This window comes from Malus sylvestris, chromosome 13 (genome assembly GCF_916048215.2).
Source record: "Malus sylvestris chromosome 13, drMalSylv7.2, whole genome shotgun sequence".
Classification (NCBI taxonomy): Eukaryota; Viridiplantae; Streptophyta; class Magnoliopsida; order Rosales; family Rosaceae; genus Malus; species Malus sylvestris.
In genome coordinates this window covers 18,130,188-18,151,245 of record NC_062272.1, presented here as the reverse complement: position 1 = coordinate 18,151,245, position 21,058 = coordinate 18,130,188, and the positions used below count along the sequence as shown (strand labels likewise).

The 21,058-nt window shown below is 35.4% G+C and overlaps 1 protein-coding gene and 1 long non-coding RNA gene across 2 annotated transcripts; one reads left to right on the top strand and one right to left on the bottom strand.

The window, feature by feature from the left end:
* Positions 1 to 223: 223 nt before the first annotated feature.
* Positions 224 to 2,699, top strand: LOC126595625 (protein WVD2-like 3). Its single transcript, XM_050261910.1, has 7 exons — positions 224 to 317; positions 731 to 1,073; positions 1,245 to 1,333; positions 1,444 to 1,537; positions 1,642 to 1,713; positions 1,908 to 2,018; positions 2,192 to 2,699. Exons 2-7 carry the CDS (start codon positions 741 to 743, stop codon positions 2,384 to 2,386), a joined length of 894 nt encoding a protein of 297 aa, XP_050117867.1. The 5' UTR covers positions 224 to 317; positions 731 to 740; the 3' UTR covers positions 2,387 to 2,699.
* A 14,328-nt stretch (positions 2,700 to 17,027) lies between these two features.
* Positions 17,028 to 19,310, bottom strand: LOC126595904 (uncharacterized). Its single transcript, XR_007613756.1, has 2 exons — positions 18,738 to 19,310; positions 17,028 to 18,228 (listed from the first exon to the last, which is right to left on the bottom strand). It is a non-coding gene; the product is annotated as an uncharacterized LOC126595904 (long non-coding RNA).
* Between the last annotated feature and the right edge of the window lie 1,748 nt (positions 19,311 to 21,058).

Here is a 21,058-nt window from a genome sequence, read left to right as displayed (position 1 = left end):
TGTAAAACCCTCCCCATTCTTCGATTTTCTTTCTGTTGTTTGGCGACGTCTCAGGGTGTTATGGCGACCCATCAAAGAAAATACGGATTGAGCACACCTATCTATTTTTTGTTTCATTTTGTTCTTCTCCCTCTTTCTTCACACCTCTGGTTGTTGGCAAAGCAAATGATTCTGTCTCTTGCTACTTTATCATCTTTTCTCACTCGCTCATTGTTTGTTAATCGTCATCTTCTTCTGATACTCCTGAGTAATTTTCTTCTATCTGCAGAAAAATTAGCATACAAATATTTCCTCATGGAAGAAGGGTGATTTCATCTGTACGCATTTTGAGTATTTAAAAGTCAAATCACGTCACGTTTTTGTTATGTTTGCCCACAATAGTTGTTCTGGAATTGTTTTATTTTTATTTAAAACATTACATTGTAACTTAGCTATACTATCACTCTTGCATCTTCTTTTGTTCCCCTCTCTCTTTTTGGTCAGAAAAAGAGAATATTTTTGTTTTCCAGTAGCAGCATATCCAAAAGGATGGTAAAAACATGAATTAAAATATCGTTCTGCACTTTCATGAATTAAAAATGTTTTTACGCTTTTACAGAGTTTGTAAGCACCAAATCATGACCAAATTTTATTTTATTTTTGTAAGTAATGAGAGGGTGCGAACATGTTTGCACTCTAGATACACCTATAATGATATTGATACAATTGGGATGCTTTTCTGTATTGCAAGTGTAATAGGGATGGAAGTTACACATATCTGCGTGGACAAGGAATCAGAAAGTGTCACAAACCATTCAGGTCTTTCTCACCAGACTGTGGAGAAGGTTCAACTGGATTCCGGGAAAACAAAGGTTACTAGTACGTCACTTGCATCTGTAAAACATGCATCAAAACCTGCTGCTGGAAATGCTGGAACAAAACACACTGTTCCACAGCCATTTACCTTAGCTACAGAAAAGCGTGCTTCATGTGGAACTCGTCTAGTCAGTGTTGCTCTTAATTGCGGTAATGGTGTTTATAAATTATCCAATACAAGCGATCTGCGACATTTTAATACCACAAAGCATAACCAGGTAGCTCCTGCTAACCAAAGCCTAGATATAGGTTGTTTTAAAATTCTGTTGGTTATTTTTATTCTTTTGAACGTTGACAAAAACATTTTGTCATGTCTTTCCTTGGCTTGATTGCATGTGTAGTCTCTGTTGTAGTTGCAAAAGTTTTTTATGACATCTATGTCTTTGCAGCCAATATCACCGTTGGTACGAAGGAAGCCATTGCAACCAGATAAGAAGAAGCATTCTGATGAGGAAGATTCCTGTTCTGTAGCTTCCATGTATCCTTTTCTACATTTTGAAGTCCTAGCTTGATTCTTTTGTCTTTTCATCTTCTTCCTACTACTCACTTCTAATCGGAATTTGAGTTCTATTCCTTTAACATGCATAGCACAGTAGCATCTGCACGAACTCTTAGGTTCAGAGAAACTGTTGCATCTGCTCCAACGTTAAGATGCACTGAGCGTGCGAAGAAAAGGAAGGAGGTAGTGCCTTCACAGTTTTTTATTATGTGGAGTTAAATTTAATTACTCCGATGAGTAGTCCCTAAGCATTGACTGTGCACCCTTATTATTGTTGCCATATCTAGTTTTATTCAAGGTTAGAGGAGAAGCACCAAGCACTGGAGGTGCAAACAACTAAACGTGATGCAAGGACCAAGGTTTTACTCTCTCTCTCTCTCTCTCCCCCCCCCCCCCCCCAACACACACACACACCAAAACATTGAACAGATGGTGTCTGTTGTTCCATTGTTTCTTAACTTTTTTTAGTCTGTTCATGTCTTTTAGTTCAGCTCGGTCCTTCTTACTTGATTTTTCTTTACCTTTGTCTGCTTCATAATCTTGGAATTTCAAGGAAGAGGAGGAGGCAGCTATCAAGCAACTGAGAAAGAGTTTAGCGTTTAAGGCAAACCCGATGCCAAGCTTCTATCATGAGGGACCTCCACCTAAAACTGAACTTACAAAGGTTATACAGTGACTTTATCTGGTTCTACCCTGCATGAGATTCTGTTACGCTATTTGAAACCACAGATAGAATAGTATTACATTGTACGAAGTGTGACAAATACATAAACATTATTTTATATAAATGTAAATTACAGCTCAAGTTTTAAAATTTTTGCTTTGTCTGTATGCCAGCTGCCACCAACTCGTGCAAAATCACCAAAGCTTGGCCGGAGGATGAGCTGCAGCAGCACATCCGAAGTATCCCGAGGAGACAGAATGAAAGGAAATCATCACAGTATGGGTAGTTACAAAGAAGGCACCGCTTATGTTGGTTCCCTGAAAAGCGAGGGTCAGATCAACATCCAAAATGGCAATGCTGTTTGCTAGTTTAATTGATGAGAATAGGAAAGTGGACGAGATAAACAAGTTCGATCCGGCCAACCTAAATGGACAGCATACGGACATTTATGTTCAATCCTGAGTTTTCTGGTGAGTGTCCTAATTGATAGGAGGACCTCTCAAGTATGTGCATGTTTTGTTTGTGTAAATCGCAGCGACTTGTTGCATTGATTGTGTGTAATGTATGAAGTGTACACATCTTCTGTCATTTATATCAATTCGTGTATATGAAGGGTTATTTATTCACCACGAAGACTGTTTGTACTCTTGTTTGAATAATCTATCTAATGTTGGAGATCAACCTGCTTTCGTGTGCAACTCGCTCTCCGCTCCCTCCTCCCTCTTCCCTCTAATCCACCAACGACCAGAACTGATCGGATGTTTTCCGGCGCCGAGGACGGTAACATTAACTCCTTTTTTTTTTCTTTTTTTCTTCAAATAAAACCCCTGTTTTGGTTGGACTCATGTCACTCTTACATTTACTCATGTGACATAAGGACCCAATAACCAACTAGCTTAAAGGCTGTGATGTGTTGGCCCATGCTTAGTTGACAATATAACCTCACCCTAAAATGACGAAACATCAACTTATTGACGAAAGCCATTGTAAAGAAATTATGATACGAACAAATTTAAACCAAAAAGGTCCTTTTATTAAGTAATTCAAACTGTCCTGCAAATCCTAAACAACCTCCCCAATCCCTTATTACACATCGAGTTCATAGCTCATTGATAGGATTTTTACCAACTGCAAAAGTAAGGATAAAAACATTTAAAATACTTGCAACAGTACAAGGTAATTATAATATAGTCGGCTCTAGCAAGGTCATTCTCCACATGAATTGAATGAATAATTTATGTACATACCAAATCTTAATTAATTATTTGAAAACAAAGTTTGAAAAAGGTTGATTTTATGAACTAAAATATTAAAAAATAATTAAATAAATGGGAAGGTAAAGAAAACAAAAGAAAATAGTTTTGAAAATCTATTTAAGCACTAGGGTTCCGCTGTCACCTTAACAATCTTACGTAGTTCTTCCAATTACTTATGAATTATCCTTACATATTTTGAAGGTTAGGTTTTCCTAAAGTATATCCTACTTGGAACCTCCAACATAGAACAATATCTAACATGCAACCTGTCTGTGGTGTCCAGATCAAATGTGAACATGCAATAGTCATTAAATTTTGTGAAAACCTTTTGAAAAACCATGTAACCCTTAAGATGTGTCATCCATCCTAAGAAGTTATACATATTAACCACAAGAAGCCTTAGTCAATTTTAGGGACAACCCTTTGCCAAAATTACATCAAATTACTTTTCTAAATATCTTAATGGTGGCCAATCATCCAGACAAGTAGATAGTTTCAAACACGGTGATCAAAAATTCAAAACCTGCATGCATAATATCATAAGTAAATTGAAAAGAAACTACATATTCTTGCTAAGGCTCGTGGCCTCGCCCTAGCAAACGAAACTAGTTACGAACAATCATAAAACAAAATATTATTAAGAACATGGATAGAAAACACCTTGAAAATAAACTTGAATCGTCAAAAGCAATTCTCCAAATTAGTGTGTGCATTCTCTCCTCTCAACCCTAATGGCTAAAAAAAGCCTTATTTATACTATTACAAAATAAAATTCTTACTAGAAAAGGTCTTCTAAAAACTAGGAAACATAATAACTTAAGTGAAACTAGGAAACATAATAACTTAAGGGAAAATAGGAAACATAATCCTAATCAAATATGGGAAATCTGCCCAGCCACAAATCACCCACGTTTCTGTACCTTCAGAACTCCAAAACAGAGCCAAAATGGCTAGAATTAAAGTTTGAGATGTCCTGAACATAATTGCAAAAGGCCTCGAACCCAAAAAACATCATATTGGACGCCAAAAAGCCCAAATAAGCCCAAAATGTCAGTTTAGCAACACTACACGCTACTTCTTTATTTCATCCCTATAAATTATCTGCTTGGTATAAAATTCTAAAACTTTGATACAATTAGGTTGAAAGGCACACGAACATCCTCCAATTCGAATCACTCCAAAATTCATCAATTTGATCAATTTTTACTCAAGAAGAGGTCGAATGGCCTACATTGGAAATGTAAGTCAAAGTATCAAATTTCCCACAAAATAACTAATAAATTAATACTAAGATTAGTGTAAACTATATAGTATATTATCGACTCATCACTCATAGCAGTGCATACAATAGATAACACAAATTAAAATGTAGCGCTTGGCATAATCAAAATTGTGCCATTATTACAACTAGATAAATAACATTAAGTAAAATCACCCCACATAGTACCGAATAGTCTCACTGCCAAGCCCACTCATCTGCCTCAAAACCTCCTTGGTCTCACTATGTCCTGAGGGGTCGAAAAATAAAGTGTAAGTGGATCATAATCATTTATCTAGTCAAAATCATTTTGAAGATACTAACCCTCGTTTGAAAAATGTATGTAGTTTAAAACTACATAATAGTATCTACTATAATATATATAGTCAAACAATATCATTATTCCAAGTTAATCAATTCATATCAAATCATCAAACAATCACATCGAAACAATTCAAAGATCATATCTACAATCAATCACAAAACTAGCATATACTAGTATAGTATAGCGAGCAAGTGAAACGGCATCTACCTACGCAAGAGCTAGCCACTACTAGAAATATCGACACTTGCAATTAATTAATCCTACGGACTACGGCCGGAGATAGCTATACGAAGTGCATGATAACCATGTGGTGAAAAAAAAATAAATCACCAAAGTTATTAGATTAACTATACTATCAACATTAACATTTAAAAAAAAAAAAAAAAGGAGACAACAAGTGGCAAGCTATGGTTATCCACCCCTTTCGGAGCCGGGAAGACTCACATAGCCATTTCACCCTCCCCCTGGCCACAATCAAGTAAACTCACTACTTAAGTCTCATCAAAGGCTAGCTCAAATCATTCATTTAAAAAATATAGTTTAATAAAAAACGTAAGTTTTGAAGGAATCCACTCATAGGTAGCCCGTGCGTGTTTCCTCATTAGGCTCCTTGCCTTTGTCCAATTTATCCGAACTTGTACCTAATGTAGCTTATATAAGCACTTTTTAACTTTCCTCTAATTTAACATCCAAAAGTACTATTTCAACATTGATTTTGCACGAACGGAGGGTGTCATGTGATTCACAATGTTGAATAACCTAAGGTTAGGTCTCGGTCTTGCATGCGTCGCCATTGTTGCCGCCAGCTAACGCGCCGTCGGCGGCAAATGTTCTGTCATACTCACCATCGCGGTTCGGCGAGTAGACGTCACAGTCGCTGGAGCCACGTGCTACCATAGTGGCGTCATGCGCCGTTTTATCACCAGTGGACACGTTGCCATCGTTGCCACCGACGAGCGCACCGTCGACGACAAATGCAGTGGCACACTCACTGCCGCAATTCGGTGAGTAAACGTGTAGTCGCCGGGACCACGCGCAGAGCGTCAGAGAAACTAATAGAAGGTAAGAGAATATACATTCTCCTATGAAAGATTCTGCTGACACATAAAATGGTTCAAAAAATATGCTCTCCTTAGCATTACCTATATCGTTATGTGGTAAGAATTCTACCTGACAGTAGTTTGTAAGTTTGTAACATGATTGATGTAAGAATTCATGTTTTCAGTGAAGATTGCATATTTATATGTCCACTTTACATGATGGTGTCTGGTGTCTAGGTAGTCATATTTACTCAGTGCTTTGTTGGGATGGAAATCCTTGGTTTGCATAACTCATAATGAAAAGTTGTTAAAGAACAAGGAAAAAGATAACGGTAGAGAGTAAAGTGCCCGACGTTGTTCTAGTATTTTCGTTATTGAACAGAAAAATATGACTTTTTGAGCACAGTATGCCTCTTTTGTGGAAGCAAAACTCCTAGTCAAAGGGATAAAAGCTTTGGATTTTGCTCCACTTCAAGTTCCAGAGTTGTCAATTCTTGCTCTCCTTTATATGTTCTTTGATTTAAACACAAATTCAAAAAGAGAAAATATGAGAAATTTGTGGTGTTTTTGTAAGCATTTGAACTATATGCTAAGTTATCAGTGCTACGAGTGTTTTAATCACAACTATTATCTTCTACTTTCAATCTCATTGATTCATTTTTTATATCACTCAGTACTACGTACCAACAACAACAAGAACAACAACAATCAAGCCTTATTCCACTAAGTTGGTTCGACTGTACGAATCCTAGAGCTTCATTGCCCTGGTTTTGTGTCATGGCTTCCACTAGTTCCAAGTACTCTATATCTTTCCTTAAGTCTCTTTTCAAGTCTTCCTAGGTCTTCCTCTACCCTTTTTGTCCTGAGCTTCATCTCATAGTCGCATCTTCTAACTAGAACATCAGTAGGCTCACGCAGTGTTCTAAAAAACGGTTGAGGCGGCCGCCTAGGCGGCGCCTGGGCGCTAGGCGGCGGTGCTCCGCCGCGATTAACTCAAAACCGTTTCATAAATCAGCAAGGTCTGTCCAGTTCTTGCAGGTGGATGAGAAGCATGGGACGGGGGAGTAGGAGGTGGACTGGGTCGGATCGAATGTGTTGTTATAGTCCTGGGTTTTGTTGCAATGAAGCCAGGAAAGCTCGCTTCCGGTGTCGATGACCATTGAAACGTTCTGCGGCGGAGTTCCGACTGCGACGGTGACTGTGAGGGTGACATTGTGGTGGAAAGGAGTCTTGTTTGGGGACTTTGGGAGGGACCCAGATGGAATTTGTTGGGTTCTGAGGGGTAGAATGAGTGGAGTTTGGAGTTTGGATTCGGTGAAGTAAATGAGGAGAGTGGCTGAAAAGAGTAAGAGAAAAGATTGGAACTTTAGAGATGGGTTTTGGATGGAGTTGCAGAATGTGCAGAGTTTCATGGTGGAATTAATAGAGTTGATGGGGCAGAACTGGAAGTTGTTTGGCGGCTAGAAGAGAGAGAGACAGAGCGAGCGCCTTGGAAGCAGAAAGAAGCTCAGAGAAGAAGCGAGAGAGGTTGCTGTGGAAATTTACAGAGCAACAGAAGAAGAGGAAATAGAAAAACAGAGTAATCGGAGAAGGAGAAGAAGAGAAAAAGTAAAAAATTCAAAACATTAATGGGGCTTTCCTCTTTCCAAGGCAGAAGAGGAAAAGAAAACCCAAAAAAAATATTGTGAGACCGCTTTCCAAGGCGTAACTAGCTCCACCTTTTGGAATCCTACCTGATGTGAGAAAAGTGGGGGTGGAGGGGAGGTGTCAAACCTCTCACACGTGGATTTTATGAACAACCATTTGATTTTTAAATGTTTATGAACTACCCAACCCACTAGGTGGGGCTTTTAAATATTTATTATTTAAAAATTAAATACTAATTATTTAAAAACTAAATATTCTTTTTATATTTATCATTCTTTTATTATCTTATCCATGAATTTCATACAAATATAATTTTTTATGTATCAATATGCACTTATTTACAAGATATACAAGAAATTTACCTAAATCCGCCTAGGCGGCCTAGGCGCCCGCCTAGATCCCGCCTAGGCGCCTAGGCGCTAGGCGCTGGCTCGCCGCCCGACTATCGCCTAGCGTTTTTTAGAACCTTGGGCTCACGTGTCCAAACCACATTAACTAATTTTCTCTCATCTTATATTCCATTGCAGCAATCTTACTGTATATCAAATATTCTCATTATTAATCTTATCATTTCTCATGTGCCTACACATCCAATGAAGTATTCTCATCTTTACTACACTCATTTTTGCACATGTTGATTTTTTATGACCAAACATTTCGTGCCATAAAGCATTGTTTGCCTTATTATCGGCCTGTAAAATTTTCCCTTGAGCTTTAGTAGCATACGACGATCGCACAACGCACCCAATGCACCCTTCCACTTCATCCATCTAACTTGTATTATATGGTTAAGATCTCATGATAGATCCAAGATAGCGAAAGCGTTCACTCTTTGGTATTTCATAATCTCCAAATCTTCACTCCTATCTCATTTGAACTCCTATTCCCATTAAATCTACACTCACTAAACTTCAGTATTATGTACTATTGAAGAAAAATTGCAGCTTAACAGAAATGATAAACTTTTGGGAAATAACATGTCAAGGCTAAGGCTTTTGCGAAAGTGGGCACCTTCCGTTATTTGGTTGTGGTATGAAGTGGATGTCCTGTCCTTTTTGATATGTTGCTGGCTTGTGCATGGGGTTTTCGTTTTCCCTTCTCATAAATGCCATTCCCTAATAAATGAAGTAGAATGTTATACCCACCGTTACTGGTAAGTTTCAGCCGTGAATAGGGGTTTGGGGTTTTCTATTCATAGTCATTCATAACATTTATCTAATACAATATCACATGAACACGACAAGATACACGCTTGAAATTGGTTATTAAAATCGAATTCGAAACCCTCACCGGATCAAAGGAGGACATGCTGTAAGGATTACAAAAGTAACATGCACATATATAGACATACATGTGATAATGGGACAACAAGGTTATAGGATTACATGAGCCATATTTCTATGTAACAAGGAAGGACTGCATGCAGATATGCAAAATATAAGGTCTGCATAAAACTTACCTGAGGAAGAAGAAGCCATTGCAGAGTTCTAGGTTGTCTTCTATTTCCAGTACTTCAATAATATCACTCTGCTATATGAATAGGGTTCAATATATCTGAGAGATTAAGCATATGGAAGCAGGGACTTAACCATAGTATTTATATCATTAGGGTTTAATCATAGCCAGCCTATTATTGGTTGTGAAAATTAAACCCTATCAATTAAGTGATTGAGTACCATGATTCTATATCTCTGTAGCGAAACCTATTAGATTTCTTTGAGGTCAATTGTAAAGTTTAAGACTCCATAATCCTTATTTCACTAGGACTATTAGATTACTTATGTCGTTAACAACTCGATAAACAAGTGGCTTACAACACAAGTAATCTAATACATCATTCATTATCATTCACAACTTTACATTCTCCCACTTGAATGTCAACGATTTATCCTAACAAATAAGAACTCATGGTGATCACTGAGTCTTCATAAGTATGCAACAACCTTTCCCAGCAACCTGTCACTTTGAATCGAATGTAGAACTAAAGAAAACAAAGAACAACTTGGTTTGTTCCTTGCACTCTAGGATCACATACACATTCAACTTAAAGCACTTTGTTGCTAACAAAGTCATGGTGTCAAGAACTAATAATCAAAACATTAGTTCACAAAACAAACTGAAATTAACTTCAGTATGAAATCTGTTAAAAATATTATATCAGTTATGAAATTTCCATACTGATAAACTCATTCATAGTTCAAATAACAAAAGAAATTGACAAAGAACAATAACCAACAATTGAATGTATCATATAAGAATCAATCGAGTGCTTACTCCTACTCATTAACTAAATCAAAAGAGTTTCTCATTCCCATATCAAGAGTATGCTTCTTGAATACTCCCACTGTTAAGGCCTTTGTAAGAGGGTCAGCAACCATAAGTTCTATGCTTATGTGTTGACTATCAATAGTTCCCTTCCTCACTTCATCCCTTACCTTCAAGTACTTTATATCCATAAGTCTGTTTGCAAGTGATCTCTTGTTATTCTTCGAGAAAAACACTGCTGCCTTGTTGTCACAGTACAACTTAAGTGGCTTTTCAATACACTTAATCCCCTTACAATATTTCTAAGCCAAATTGCCTGTTTGGTTGCAGTATAACATCTAATAAACTCAGCCTCCATAGTCGATGAAGCAATCGATTTCTGTTTGGCACTTTTCCATAACATAGCACCACCAATAAGCATAAATATGTATCCATTAGTTGATCTTCGGTCGCCAACACACCTTGGCAAATCCGAATCAGTATAAGCTAATAACTCAAGTGCATCAACATGTTAATAAGTGAGCAAGAAATCTCTGGTTCTCTTGAGATATCTCAAGACTTTCTTAGCTGCAATCCAGTGAGGTGGACCAAGATTTGCTTGAAACCTGCCTAGTACACTAACTGCAAATGCCAAGTCTGGTATTTTCCTTGTCGGCACACTTCAGGCCAGAGATTGGCTCTGATATTAAATTGTCACATCCCGGCCCGAGCTCCCACCACATCCTGGGCTCGACTCTGCCTAGCATGATATTGTTCGCTTTGGACCCCGACCACGCCCTCACGATTTTGTTTCTGGGAACTCACACGAGAATTTTCCAGTTGATCACCCATTATGGGATTGCTCTCACACGAACTTGCTTAACTTTGGAGTTCCGATGAACTCCAAAGCCAGTGAGCTCCCAAAAGGCCTCGTGCTAGGTAGAGATGAGAATATACATATAAGACTTACATGATCCACTCCCCTAGGTGATGTGGGATGTTACACCAACACAATTTTTTCTCAAATAACCCGTTTCCTTACAAACATAACATTCCTTTTCTTTTTCAATTTCAGTGTTCACATGTTTGAGTTTGTGATATCCTTTAGAGGTGTTAACACTTTTAAATGAAGAAGAAAATGTTTTCTTCTTCATCTTACCAGCAATGAACGATGAACCAGCATTTGTGACTTTGACACTTTTGTCAGCTTAAATGAGATTTACTTCAGTTGACTTATCACCCTTGAGTCTATCTTCTTCTTGTGTGCACACATTGAAATCAACTCATCAATTCCCCATTTTTCTTTCTGTGTATTATATGAAACTTTCAGCTGTCCATACTTGGATGGCAAAGAATTGAGAGCCATGTGAATTAGAAATAGATCAGTCATTGGGACTTCGAGATCCTTCAATTTTTAGACAGATCCAACTAGAGGAGGATCTATTAAGGGACCAAGGTGGTCCCGGGACCACCCGGAAGCCTGGACTATTGGTTGTGAGACCTCCGCAGACCACCCAAATAAGGGTATATGGTGGAGGAGAAAACAGCGGCGATGGCTGCTCTGTTATGACCTTCTGCAAACCAGGAGGAGAAGAAGATGACTAACCATTTAGTAAAACGGTGTGTTTTTAGTATTGGTTTGAAAACACTCTGCTAAGCCACATGGGAGGCTTTTTAGCCTCACCATTTTTATTAAAAAACAAAAAATCAAGTGGGTTGCTTTGCTATATAGTCCACTTTACCTATTCTAATTATAATCCCTATTTAACTATCCACTTTGTCAATTCTAATATGTTTTCTCCTCCACCACTTAATCCTCTCGTTCCTAAATTTAAGTGTTATATTTTAGTTTAAATTAATACTATAAAATGTTTTTTTTTAATGTCAAAATACTATAAAATGTTAATTCCATAATAGATTTTTGTTTTTGTTAATTTGTTATGATTTTTTAATATTATTTGATGATATGTTTGTTAGTTCTTTTATATGTTTTTAGCCTTAACAATTAATATAGTTTTTTATTTTGATTAATTGATGGGTGTAGATTTTTCGCCATGAATATTCACTCTGCAAAAAAATAGAGGAACAATGGTTAAATGATGGCTTAGTTGTTCAATTGAGAAAGACTTCTATTTTTTGCGTTGACAATGAAACTATCATGAAATGTTTTCAGAGTATAAAATCTCGTCGTAGAAAATTTTAGTTTTTATACCTTGTAATCTTGTTTGTACAAAATTATGAATGAAAAATTGTAATTCATTGTTTAATTATTCAATGTTACTTTCGTTTAATTTTATGGAACTTTTATATTGGGACCACCCACTATTAAAATTCTGGATCCGCCATTGGATTCACCATCTTGAGAATATGTTCTCTTATATTGCCAACCCCATCAAATTTTATGAAGGTAACCTAAGAAAAATACCTATTTTAGCTTTCCCTGACTCTTTGAATTTCTCTCCTACTGCAGCCAAGAAATGTTTAGCATAGTCTTGTTTTGGGATCCCTCCTTTGACTGACTGAGTTATTGCTTTCTTCATGATCATTAAGGACATTCTATTTGCCCTTTCCCACTTCTCAAACTTGATCCTTTGGTTTGCTGTGCTAGTGTAAGTGAGATCTGCAGGCTTGTCCTCTCTGATCGCCAAATCGAGATCCATCATTCCAAGCACAATTTGCACATCCTCTTTCCATTTCTTGAAGTTGGAACCAGTCAGGGTTTTGATATTTTGAAAATTTAGAGAAGTCATGTGAGGGGCTGAAACATGTGCACACAAATTTATCAATCAATAGGTTTCTAGAATTTATAGTACTTAACAGAATTGGGAAAACTCTCACAGAATGTTTTCCATCAACAATTACATCACAATATCATCTTTGGACAGATGCTGCTTATATTATAGTTGCATAGCCAATACATAAAATACAAGGTCAATTTACATGTCTTCAACACTTTTAAGCAAATGGATAATGCAATCTTGTCAATTTCATGTATCACTATACATTGAGTTGCTTGAATGAGTTGAATAATAAACACTTTTGAGCCGATTATTATCCATTAATTTCAAACAAATCACCTTTAAATTCTTTGAATAATAAACCAAAATAATGATCTAAACACTTTTGAGAAGATTAGAATTTTGCAATTTTGTTTAAAGTTCATACTATACTTTTTGATTCAGTGTTATAATAACACATGTATCCATGATTTCTTCTTGTTGTTCTCTAGCTTTCTTGTAGAATATCCTTCCCTGAGGCATTGAACAAACCATAGCAGTACAAATACAATATGTAAAATATGGTTTTCACATACAAGTGGTCAGCGGAAGCCTTAAAGTGATTAGTATAAGTGCTGTCAGTTTGATTATATGGTTTAATACGAACCCTAGCCTTATCGGAAGGCTCTGGTACCACATGTAAGGATTACAAAAGTAACATGCACATATATAGACATGCATGTGATAATGGGACAATAAGGTTATTGGATTACATGAACCATATTTCTATGTAACAAGGAAGGACTACATGCAAATATGCAAAATATAAGGTCTACATAAAACTTACCTGAGGAAGAAGAAGCCATTGCACAGTTCTAGGTTGTCTTCTACTTCCAGTACTTCAATAATATATCTCTGTTATATGAATAGGGTTCAGAGTATCTGAAAGATTAAGCGTATGGAAGCAGGAACTTAACCATAGTATTTATATCATTAGGGTTTAATCACAGCGGGCCTATGATTGGTTGTGAAAATCAAACCCTATCACTTAAGTGATTGAGTCCTACCATGATTCTATATCTTTGTAGCGAAACCTATTAGATTTCTTTGAGATCAATTGCAAAGGTTAAGATTCCATAATCCTTATTTCACTAGGACTATCAAATTACTTATGTCGTTAACAACTCGATGAAAAAGTGGCTTACAACACAAGTAATCCAATACATCATTCATTGTCATTCACAACTTTACACATGCCTCATGCCATGACAGTACCACAATTTGGTGCTGCTTCAGGCAGCTAGTTTTGATCAATTTAAGGGAAAACATTTTGGCCACAAATCATATTTTATGGTGATGCAATTAGACACCCACTTATCTGAATCTTAAATGGTGTTGCAAAAAATGAAAAAATTATTCAAGGGTAACAAGGAAATCTTATACGATTCACTTTCTTATTAGAACAAGACCATAAATAAGGTCAAGCTATGAATAATCATTCGCAAATCATTGGTATTAAGTAAATTTTAGGGTTGTGCACTCGTAAGAGGTCGAATGTAGGATGTCTAAGTTTACATGTTCGGATTTCTCTATTGTTCGTAAGTAAACTTAGGGTTTTTCCCCCTGTGGAATAAGAAGGCTTGACATTCACTTCCAATGGAAACATAACCATAATCCATGATGCTATATAGTTTTGTATGCTTAGTCACATTCTGCATAGTAGGGATCTAATAAAAGCATAGGAGCAAAATGTTGGTTGATTAAGCAAGCTATATAGTTTTATAGTTTTAACATTAATTGTTCAATATTTTATGAGATTTATAATCCTATAAATTTAAAATCGGGAAAATTAGGTTCACATCCTTCTTTTTGATACTCCATTGATTAAAATCCTATTCATTTTCAATTTTTGATCAAGATCCTTGGGTATTAATAACATCATTAATTATTTGAATAATAAAAATGTTACAATTTGTATATTTATATTTATGGCTAAATTTTTTATCATATATTTTTATTTTTAGTTTGTACCTATTTTTAATTTGCAAATATTTTTTAATTTGTACCAATTTTCTTTTCATTTTTAATGTGTACCCATATATTAGTTTCTTTTTGTGCCCATATTTTTTTAAAGTTTTATTTGTGTTTGTAACCATGTGTATATCGTCACGTGACATTGTATATTTAATCAATTGATAGAAAATTACATATGGTATATTTATGTTTTATGCCTAAACTTTGTATCATATATTTATATTTTTAGTTTGTACCCACTTTTAATTTGCAACATTTTTTAAAAAAATTTAGTATTTTCTTTTTTAGATACGATCCCTAATCCTTAACATTCTTTTATTAAAACCTTAATAGTATTCAAAGTTTGATCAAGGTCCCTTGACTTTGTACACCTCATTATATTACTATTAATATTTATATTTTTATAGTTTTAACATTAATTGTTCAATATTTTATGAGATTTATAATCCTATAAATTTAAAATCCCTCATTATAATACTATTAGAAACGGTTACAATAAAAAAATTCAAACATTTTGATTGAATAAATGGATAAAAACTATGTAAAAATAAGAAATAATAAATGGCAAAAGAATGTATCCATAGTGTTAAAAAAATTGGTACATTTCACATATAACAAAGTGGTACATTAATAAAGAAAAATGGGTATATTAAAAATAAATTAGGGTACAGATAAAAGATTAAAAATTATAAATACAAATGAATTTTTAAAAATATAGGCGCTAAAAGAAATTAAGACATGGGTAAAAAATAAAACTAAAAAAGAAAATACTAAATTTTTTTAAAAAATGTTGCAAATTAAAAGTGGGTACAAACTAAAAATATAAATATATGATACAAAGTTTAGGCATAAAACATAAATATACCACATGTAATTTTCTATCATTGATTAAATATACAATGTCACGTGACGATATACACATGGTTACAAACACAAATAAAACTTTAAAAAAATATGGGTACAAAAAGAAACTAATATATGGGTACACATTAAAAATGAAAAGAAAATTGGTACAAATTAAAAAATATTTGCAAATTAAAAATAGGTACAAACTAAAAATAAAAATATATGATAAAAAATTTAGCCATAAATATAAATATACAAATTGTAACATTTTTATTATTCAAATAATTAATGATGTTATTAATACCCAAGGATCTTGATCAAAAATTGAAAATGAATAGGATTTTAATCAATGGAGTAACAAAAAGAAGGATGTGAACCTAATTTTCCCCTTTTTTTATCAACAAGTCGTTCATGAGATTCAAACTCAGTACCTTCCAGTCTTTGACAAAATAAAAATTGGACGTCGTGATTCATCCATATTGAATAATGATATATAACATTGGATACAAGAAAGAGTATGGCAGGTAGAAGAGATTTCTTAGTCTTTAATTAGATGCTAAAAGAAGCTTTTGCTTTGACTTGAATTGTGCACCACAATCATAATCCCTAATTAATTTGAGGCCCTTTATTACCAATAACAAATGGTCTATCTTTATCACCACACAATATCAATGGTCAATCCCTTTGACAAGTTATCCATGTTCTTCTCCTAAGAACAATTCTGATTTTACCCTAGCTAAGTGCTTTCGGTTTCAGCCATTGTGAACTTTCTTTCTTGTCTTTAAAGCAAATAGATTAGGTAGGAAAAAAAGGCAATTTTTTCTTTTTTTCCTTTTGGTCAGTAAGTGATTATTTCATTTAACAAAGTCCAAACGCACATCGTGCAAAGGAGGTCTAACAAAGAATCCGAAAAATGACTAGCATATAGTCACAGACAAGACGCCACTTATACAAGCGAGGGCTGAGAGGTACAAAAACAGCAAATGAAGCCTGAAATTGGTTTGCAATGCTTTGTGAAAAGCATGTAAACAAGGCAGGGAAGCCATTGAAAGTAGCACTACCATGTCAGCTGACCACATCAGACACTCCTCTCCTGCACATATAAAAGGGTCCATGAAAACCTGATGCATGGCCAGATCAAAATCTACATTCTTTCTCTCTCCTTCTCTTTTTCTCTCTTCATTCTTTCTTTCTCCGTCCCGGTGGATCAGATGTCTCACAACATGTTGTGGGGAATGCTGTCTGGTTCGAGACCATTCCTCTGAAACAAAGAACATGAACATCGAATGATCTTGGACCAGGCTTCATTCCCCCCAACACAAAATGCAGTACGTTCCTACTCATGGCAATTGATCAGTTAGATATACCCTTTTATCCATCGTTGATCATCAATGTCTGAATTCCGAGCGTTTTAGACAATCTCGCTGCTTGTTCCATATCATCGATCATGTAAGTATACATCATATAATTTCCATTTTAATAATCTCCATTCATTGTTTTGCATCAATAATTGGATTTGAAGGAAAACGAGAACACTTTACTAGAAGAAGAAGATTTCGGTCCGGGCAGTTTTGTATCACAGTATTTACAGTCTACTTTAAAGCAAATCCAACCATGGAAACCCTGATTTTAGTGAGGAATATACATTAAAGTGTGACTACTTTATTATGGTTTACATTGTCAGCAGAGTGAAGCATTTGATGACATGAGAACATGAGAATACTTAAATTGTGCAATTGTTAGTTAAAACATTGTTCATATATTATTATTACTAAGATTAGAGCTGCAGGATCAATATCTTCTCCTGCTACATCTTTTCCATTTTTTCCTTATTTGCTACAAGCAATAGTGAGGAGTGGGGAATCAAACCTAGAACCTCGAGTGCATAGGTTTGTAATCCCTTGAACTACAAGCCCCTTGCCTCCTGCTATTTCAGCTGTTTTTTTTTTTCTTCTTTCCAAATGAAATCCTTCTGCATATTCTATATGTTTCTAGCAAATCCGAAAAAAAGTGAGGGGTGTGTGTGTGAAAATATGACTGGAAAGGAAGATGCAAAAAACAAAGTTATATATATGTTTTTTCATCTTTTAGCAGTTGAACTTTTTTTTATTTCTTCCAATGTGGCTTTGCTTGTAGGGAGTTACAAAGAATATAATCCAAGTAAGAGTAATATTCACTTTATCATGTGTTGCATGAGATGAAAGAGTAAACATCAAAGATTTATGAGCTTTGAATTCACTCCTTTTTTTCACCTTCTGACTGTCATCATAACCCCAGCTCCCTTCTAGTCTTTGTGTCTTACACCATATATATATATGTTTCTCACTTTTCATAAAACCGTGTGGGTCATCAGATCCCATTTCTGCATGAAAAAAATCTACACTCAAACTAATTGTTATGTATGTTTGATCATTTCGTCTAGTGATACTTCATTTTATTGGAGGCGGTTCTAAAATAAAAATAACAACTAATTGCGTCTTCAGATGTCCTAAATTCAAACCTCATAGACAATACATTCTTGTTAAATAGAAACTAATTGGATTGCCTAGGCCAAGAGAGCATAAAACACACAAACTCCAACAATACAACAAAAACGTCATAAAACAACAAAAGCACCAAGCACAATAATGCAACAACGGGCCCAAAGGGCGAAAATATATTGGCCTCCCAGAAGGGGTGGATAACCGTGATTTGTCACCAGTTGTCCCTTTTTTATTACAAAGTCCACATCACTAGCGAAGGAAAAAAATATAGAAGAAGAGCAAACCTAAAAAGTTCCAGTCTCCAACGATCCAACTACGCATAAACGGCTTCACCCCACCAATGAATAGCTATTATATGCTCTGCACTTGCCATGTGGTGTCATTTAATACCGTCACAAATCCTAGTACAAGACTTAAAAGCCATACTCATGAAATTATACTCTTATGTTTCTGAAACTGGGAATTGTCATATTGGTCTGGCACGAACCTTATCAGATATGGTTCACAAGCCACATAATATTGTGAGAACAACAATTTGCCATAATATCTGCTGGGGGAATGTGTATGTGTGTAGTGTTGATTCAGGATTTTAATATTGGGTGGTATCAATATAAAAGTTAAAAAAAAATTTGAACAGTATGCTAATCGATGATGATTTTAGCTTGTAATATCGTTCTATATTTCTGATTTCTACACATATCTATTAATCAAAACAAGAAGCTATATCAATTGATGAAGCCAAAAAATATATGAACTAAACAACACATGATGTAAACAATATCAAAAATCATAACAAATTAACAATAACTACAATCTATTATTAATTTAGTATTCTATATGATTAACTTAAACTAAAATAGAAAACTGACTTATATTTAGAATTATGGGATTAAGTGGTGGTGGAGAAAAGTGAATCAGGTGGTAGTCGTGGAAAGGAGACAACTGGTGGTGGCGAAGAAAAGACTGGTGGTGGCCTGGGGATTGGTTGGGTGGGGATAACCAATTAGCCAATTAGGGAATTGAAATTGGAAAAGTGAATGAAATTGGAATGGGTGAAGTAAAGTATGGAGGTCAGGGGTAGAGAAACAGTTGTTCGAACGTCTCTTTCTTTTTTTCATTCTTTTGTTTTTTAATTAAAAGGGTGAGGCTCTCACATGGCTTAATAAGAAGGCTGGGTTTTATTTTATTTTTTAAAATGGTTTGGTTAAAAATGACATTGTTTTAGTCAAGTCATTTAAAAAAAAAAAATGTCTTCTTCTTCTCCATCTGATTTGCAAAACCTATAGTGCAGCCGTCGGTGCTCTTCTCCTCCACTGCATGCTCGGACTTGAGTGGTCATTGGAGGTCCTCACAACCATTTATCCGGACTTTCAGGTGGTCTCAGGACCAGCTAGGTCCCTTAATAGATCTGGCCATGTATGTGTGTGTGTACACTTCGTAATAATAAAGTTCCAAAATGAAGCACTCAATGTGTTGGATTAATTATCAAAATGCTTGATTAAAAAAAAAAATGTACTTACGCCTGACACATTACGTCAAATTCTCTCTCAAAAGTATTAGATATAAGATTTACTGTATATAATGTGCTCCACTCAGATAGTTTGTGATAACACACTAGTTTTTTTTTCCTAGTTCTTACCTATCCCTAATTAGCTAGTCATTTCAAACGTAATCAGCTTCTAATTCTATCATCACATGAAAGTTGAAGTCTCAATGTACTATCATAGATTTTGTAGACAATCATCATGCATCAACAGATAGGCAAAATAATCATGCATCAACAGATAGGCAAAATAATCATGCATTAACCTTTTCATTGATTTTGGCATCCCATAATTCATCCGTACAATCATGAGAATTAACATGAATTACTACAATTTAAATCCTTAGATACGATGGCAGTGTCACAAAACACAATCATAGATTCATACATTGTGTTATGATCGATGTACTTTGTAATCCCCAGAGGAGGTCAAAAGAGGAGAGATATCTTGAGTATGTGAAGATAAAAAGTAATTCCTATGCTCGATAAAGCCATTTGGAAAATTTGCCCTAATTGGAAGATGGTTTGCCATATACTTTTGTGTGCTTTTTTGTGATTGACCATATAAACAAAAATTAAAAATGATTTGAAAAGTCCATTTTAATAGAGTGAAAGAGAGAATTTTGTTAAGCATCACTATCATAAATTTTTTGAAAACACAAGTTGTTTTAGCCCCTAGAACCTCTTTTCAATGGTTGAATTGTGTTAGAACCCAAAAATCTCACTTACAAGTCCAATCATATCTCAACGCCCAATTATCGTAATCTATACAAAAGTGCAAAATCGAGGGGTATGTGAATTTACGATCAGCTACGCTAATATAATAAATATTTATAAATTGGAGTTTGTATAATCATCACAAACCCATGCAAATTCATGCATAATTATCATGCTAAGCCATGCTACGACATTAATATTGTAAATAAATAATGTCAACCACGCTACATGCTAAAGTGGGCCCAAGCCACATCAGGGCTTTCCAAGTGGATCGTGGTTGCACCAAAAGTCCAGGCTTCATGCGGGCAAGTTTGAGATAGAACAAATCAAACTTTTCTTTCCCTTACAAACCAAATAGGATGCTTAGGAAAAAAAAAGAAAAAAGAAACCAAAACCCATGACTGAGCTGTCTACATGATTACGTTCAAACATAGAGCCACGCGCCTCATTAATGGGGAGAAAATGAACCCTTTCCTTCCAAGCTTACATAGAAAAACAAGAAAGGAAAGTAAGGAGGAGCGTTGTCAAAAGGGAGTTTGTGGACACTAACGCTAGAAGAAGACACTCTGGGCAATGTGTTTAACCTAAGTCTTCACGAGGCTAGTAACATGCTTTGACGTTACACCAAAGAGGAATGCTATAGCTGCACCCACGGAAAGAATAAGAGAAGACTTGGCCAAAAATAGAAGAAAGGAAACCAAGGGATTCCTAGGTGAAACTGGAAAGGATCCTTCAGCCTATAAAATGAGGGGAGACAACAAGAACGAGGAGGAGAGGGGACTAAGGCAAGACCGCACCAAGCAAAGCAAGCTTTTTCTAAGTGCAAAAAACCTTAGTTCTTGAGGAAGAAGCTTTCCTCACTTTATGAGATTTCTTTAAGTTTCCAGTAGGCTTCCTTAATCACAACAAAATATTTCCTGAGTATTAAGA

Excerpts from the sequence above, each read along its gene's own strand:
- LOC126595625 (XM_050261910.1), top strand. The coding sequence starts at position 741 with ATGGAAGTTACACATATCTGCGTGGACAAGGAATCAGAAAGTGTCACA. Across the intron at positions 1,074-1,244 it reads ATACCACAAAGCATAACCAG|CCAATATCACCGTTGGTACG; the intron begins GTAGCTCCTGCT and ends ATGTCTTTGCAG. Across the intron at positions 1,714-1,907 it reads AACGTGATGCAAGGACCAAG|GAAGAGGAGGAGGCAGCTAT; the intron begins GTTTTACTCTCT and ends TGGAATTTCAAG.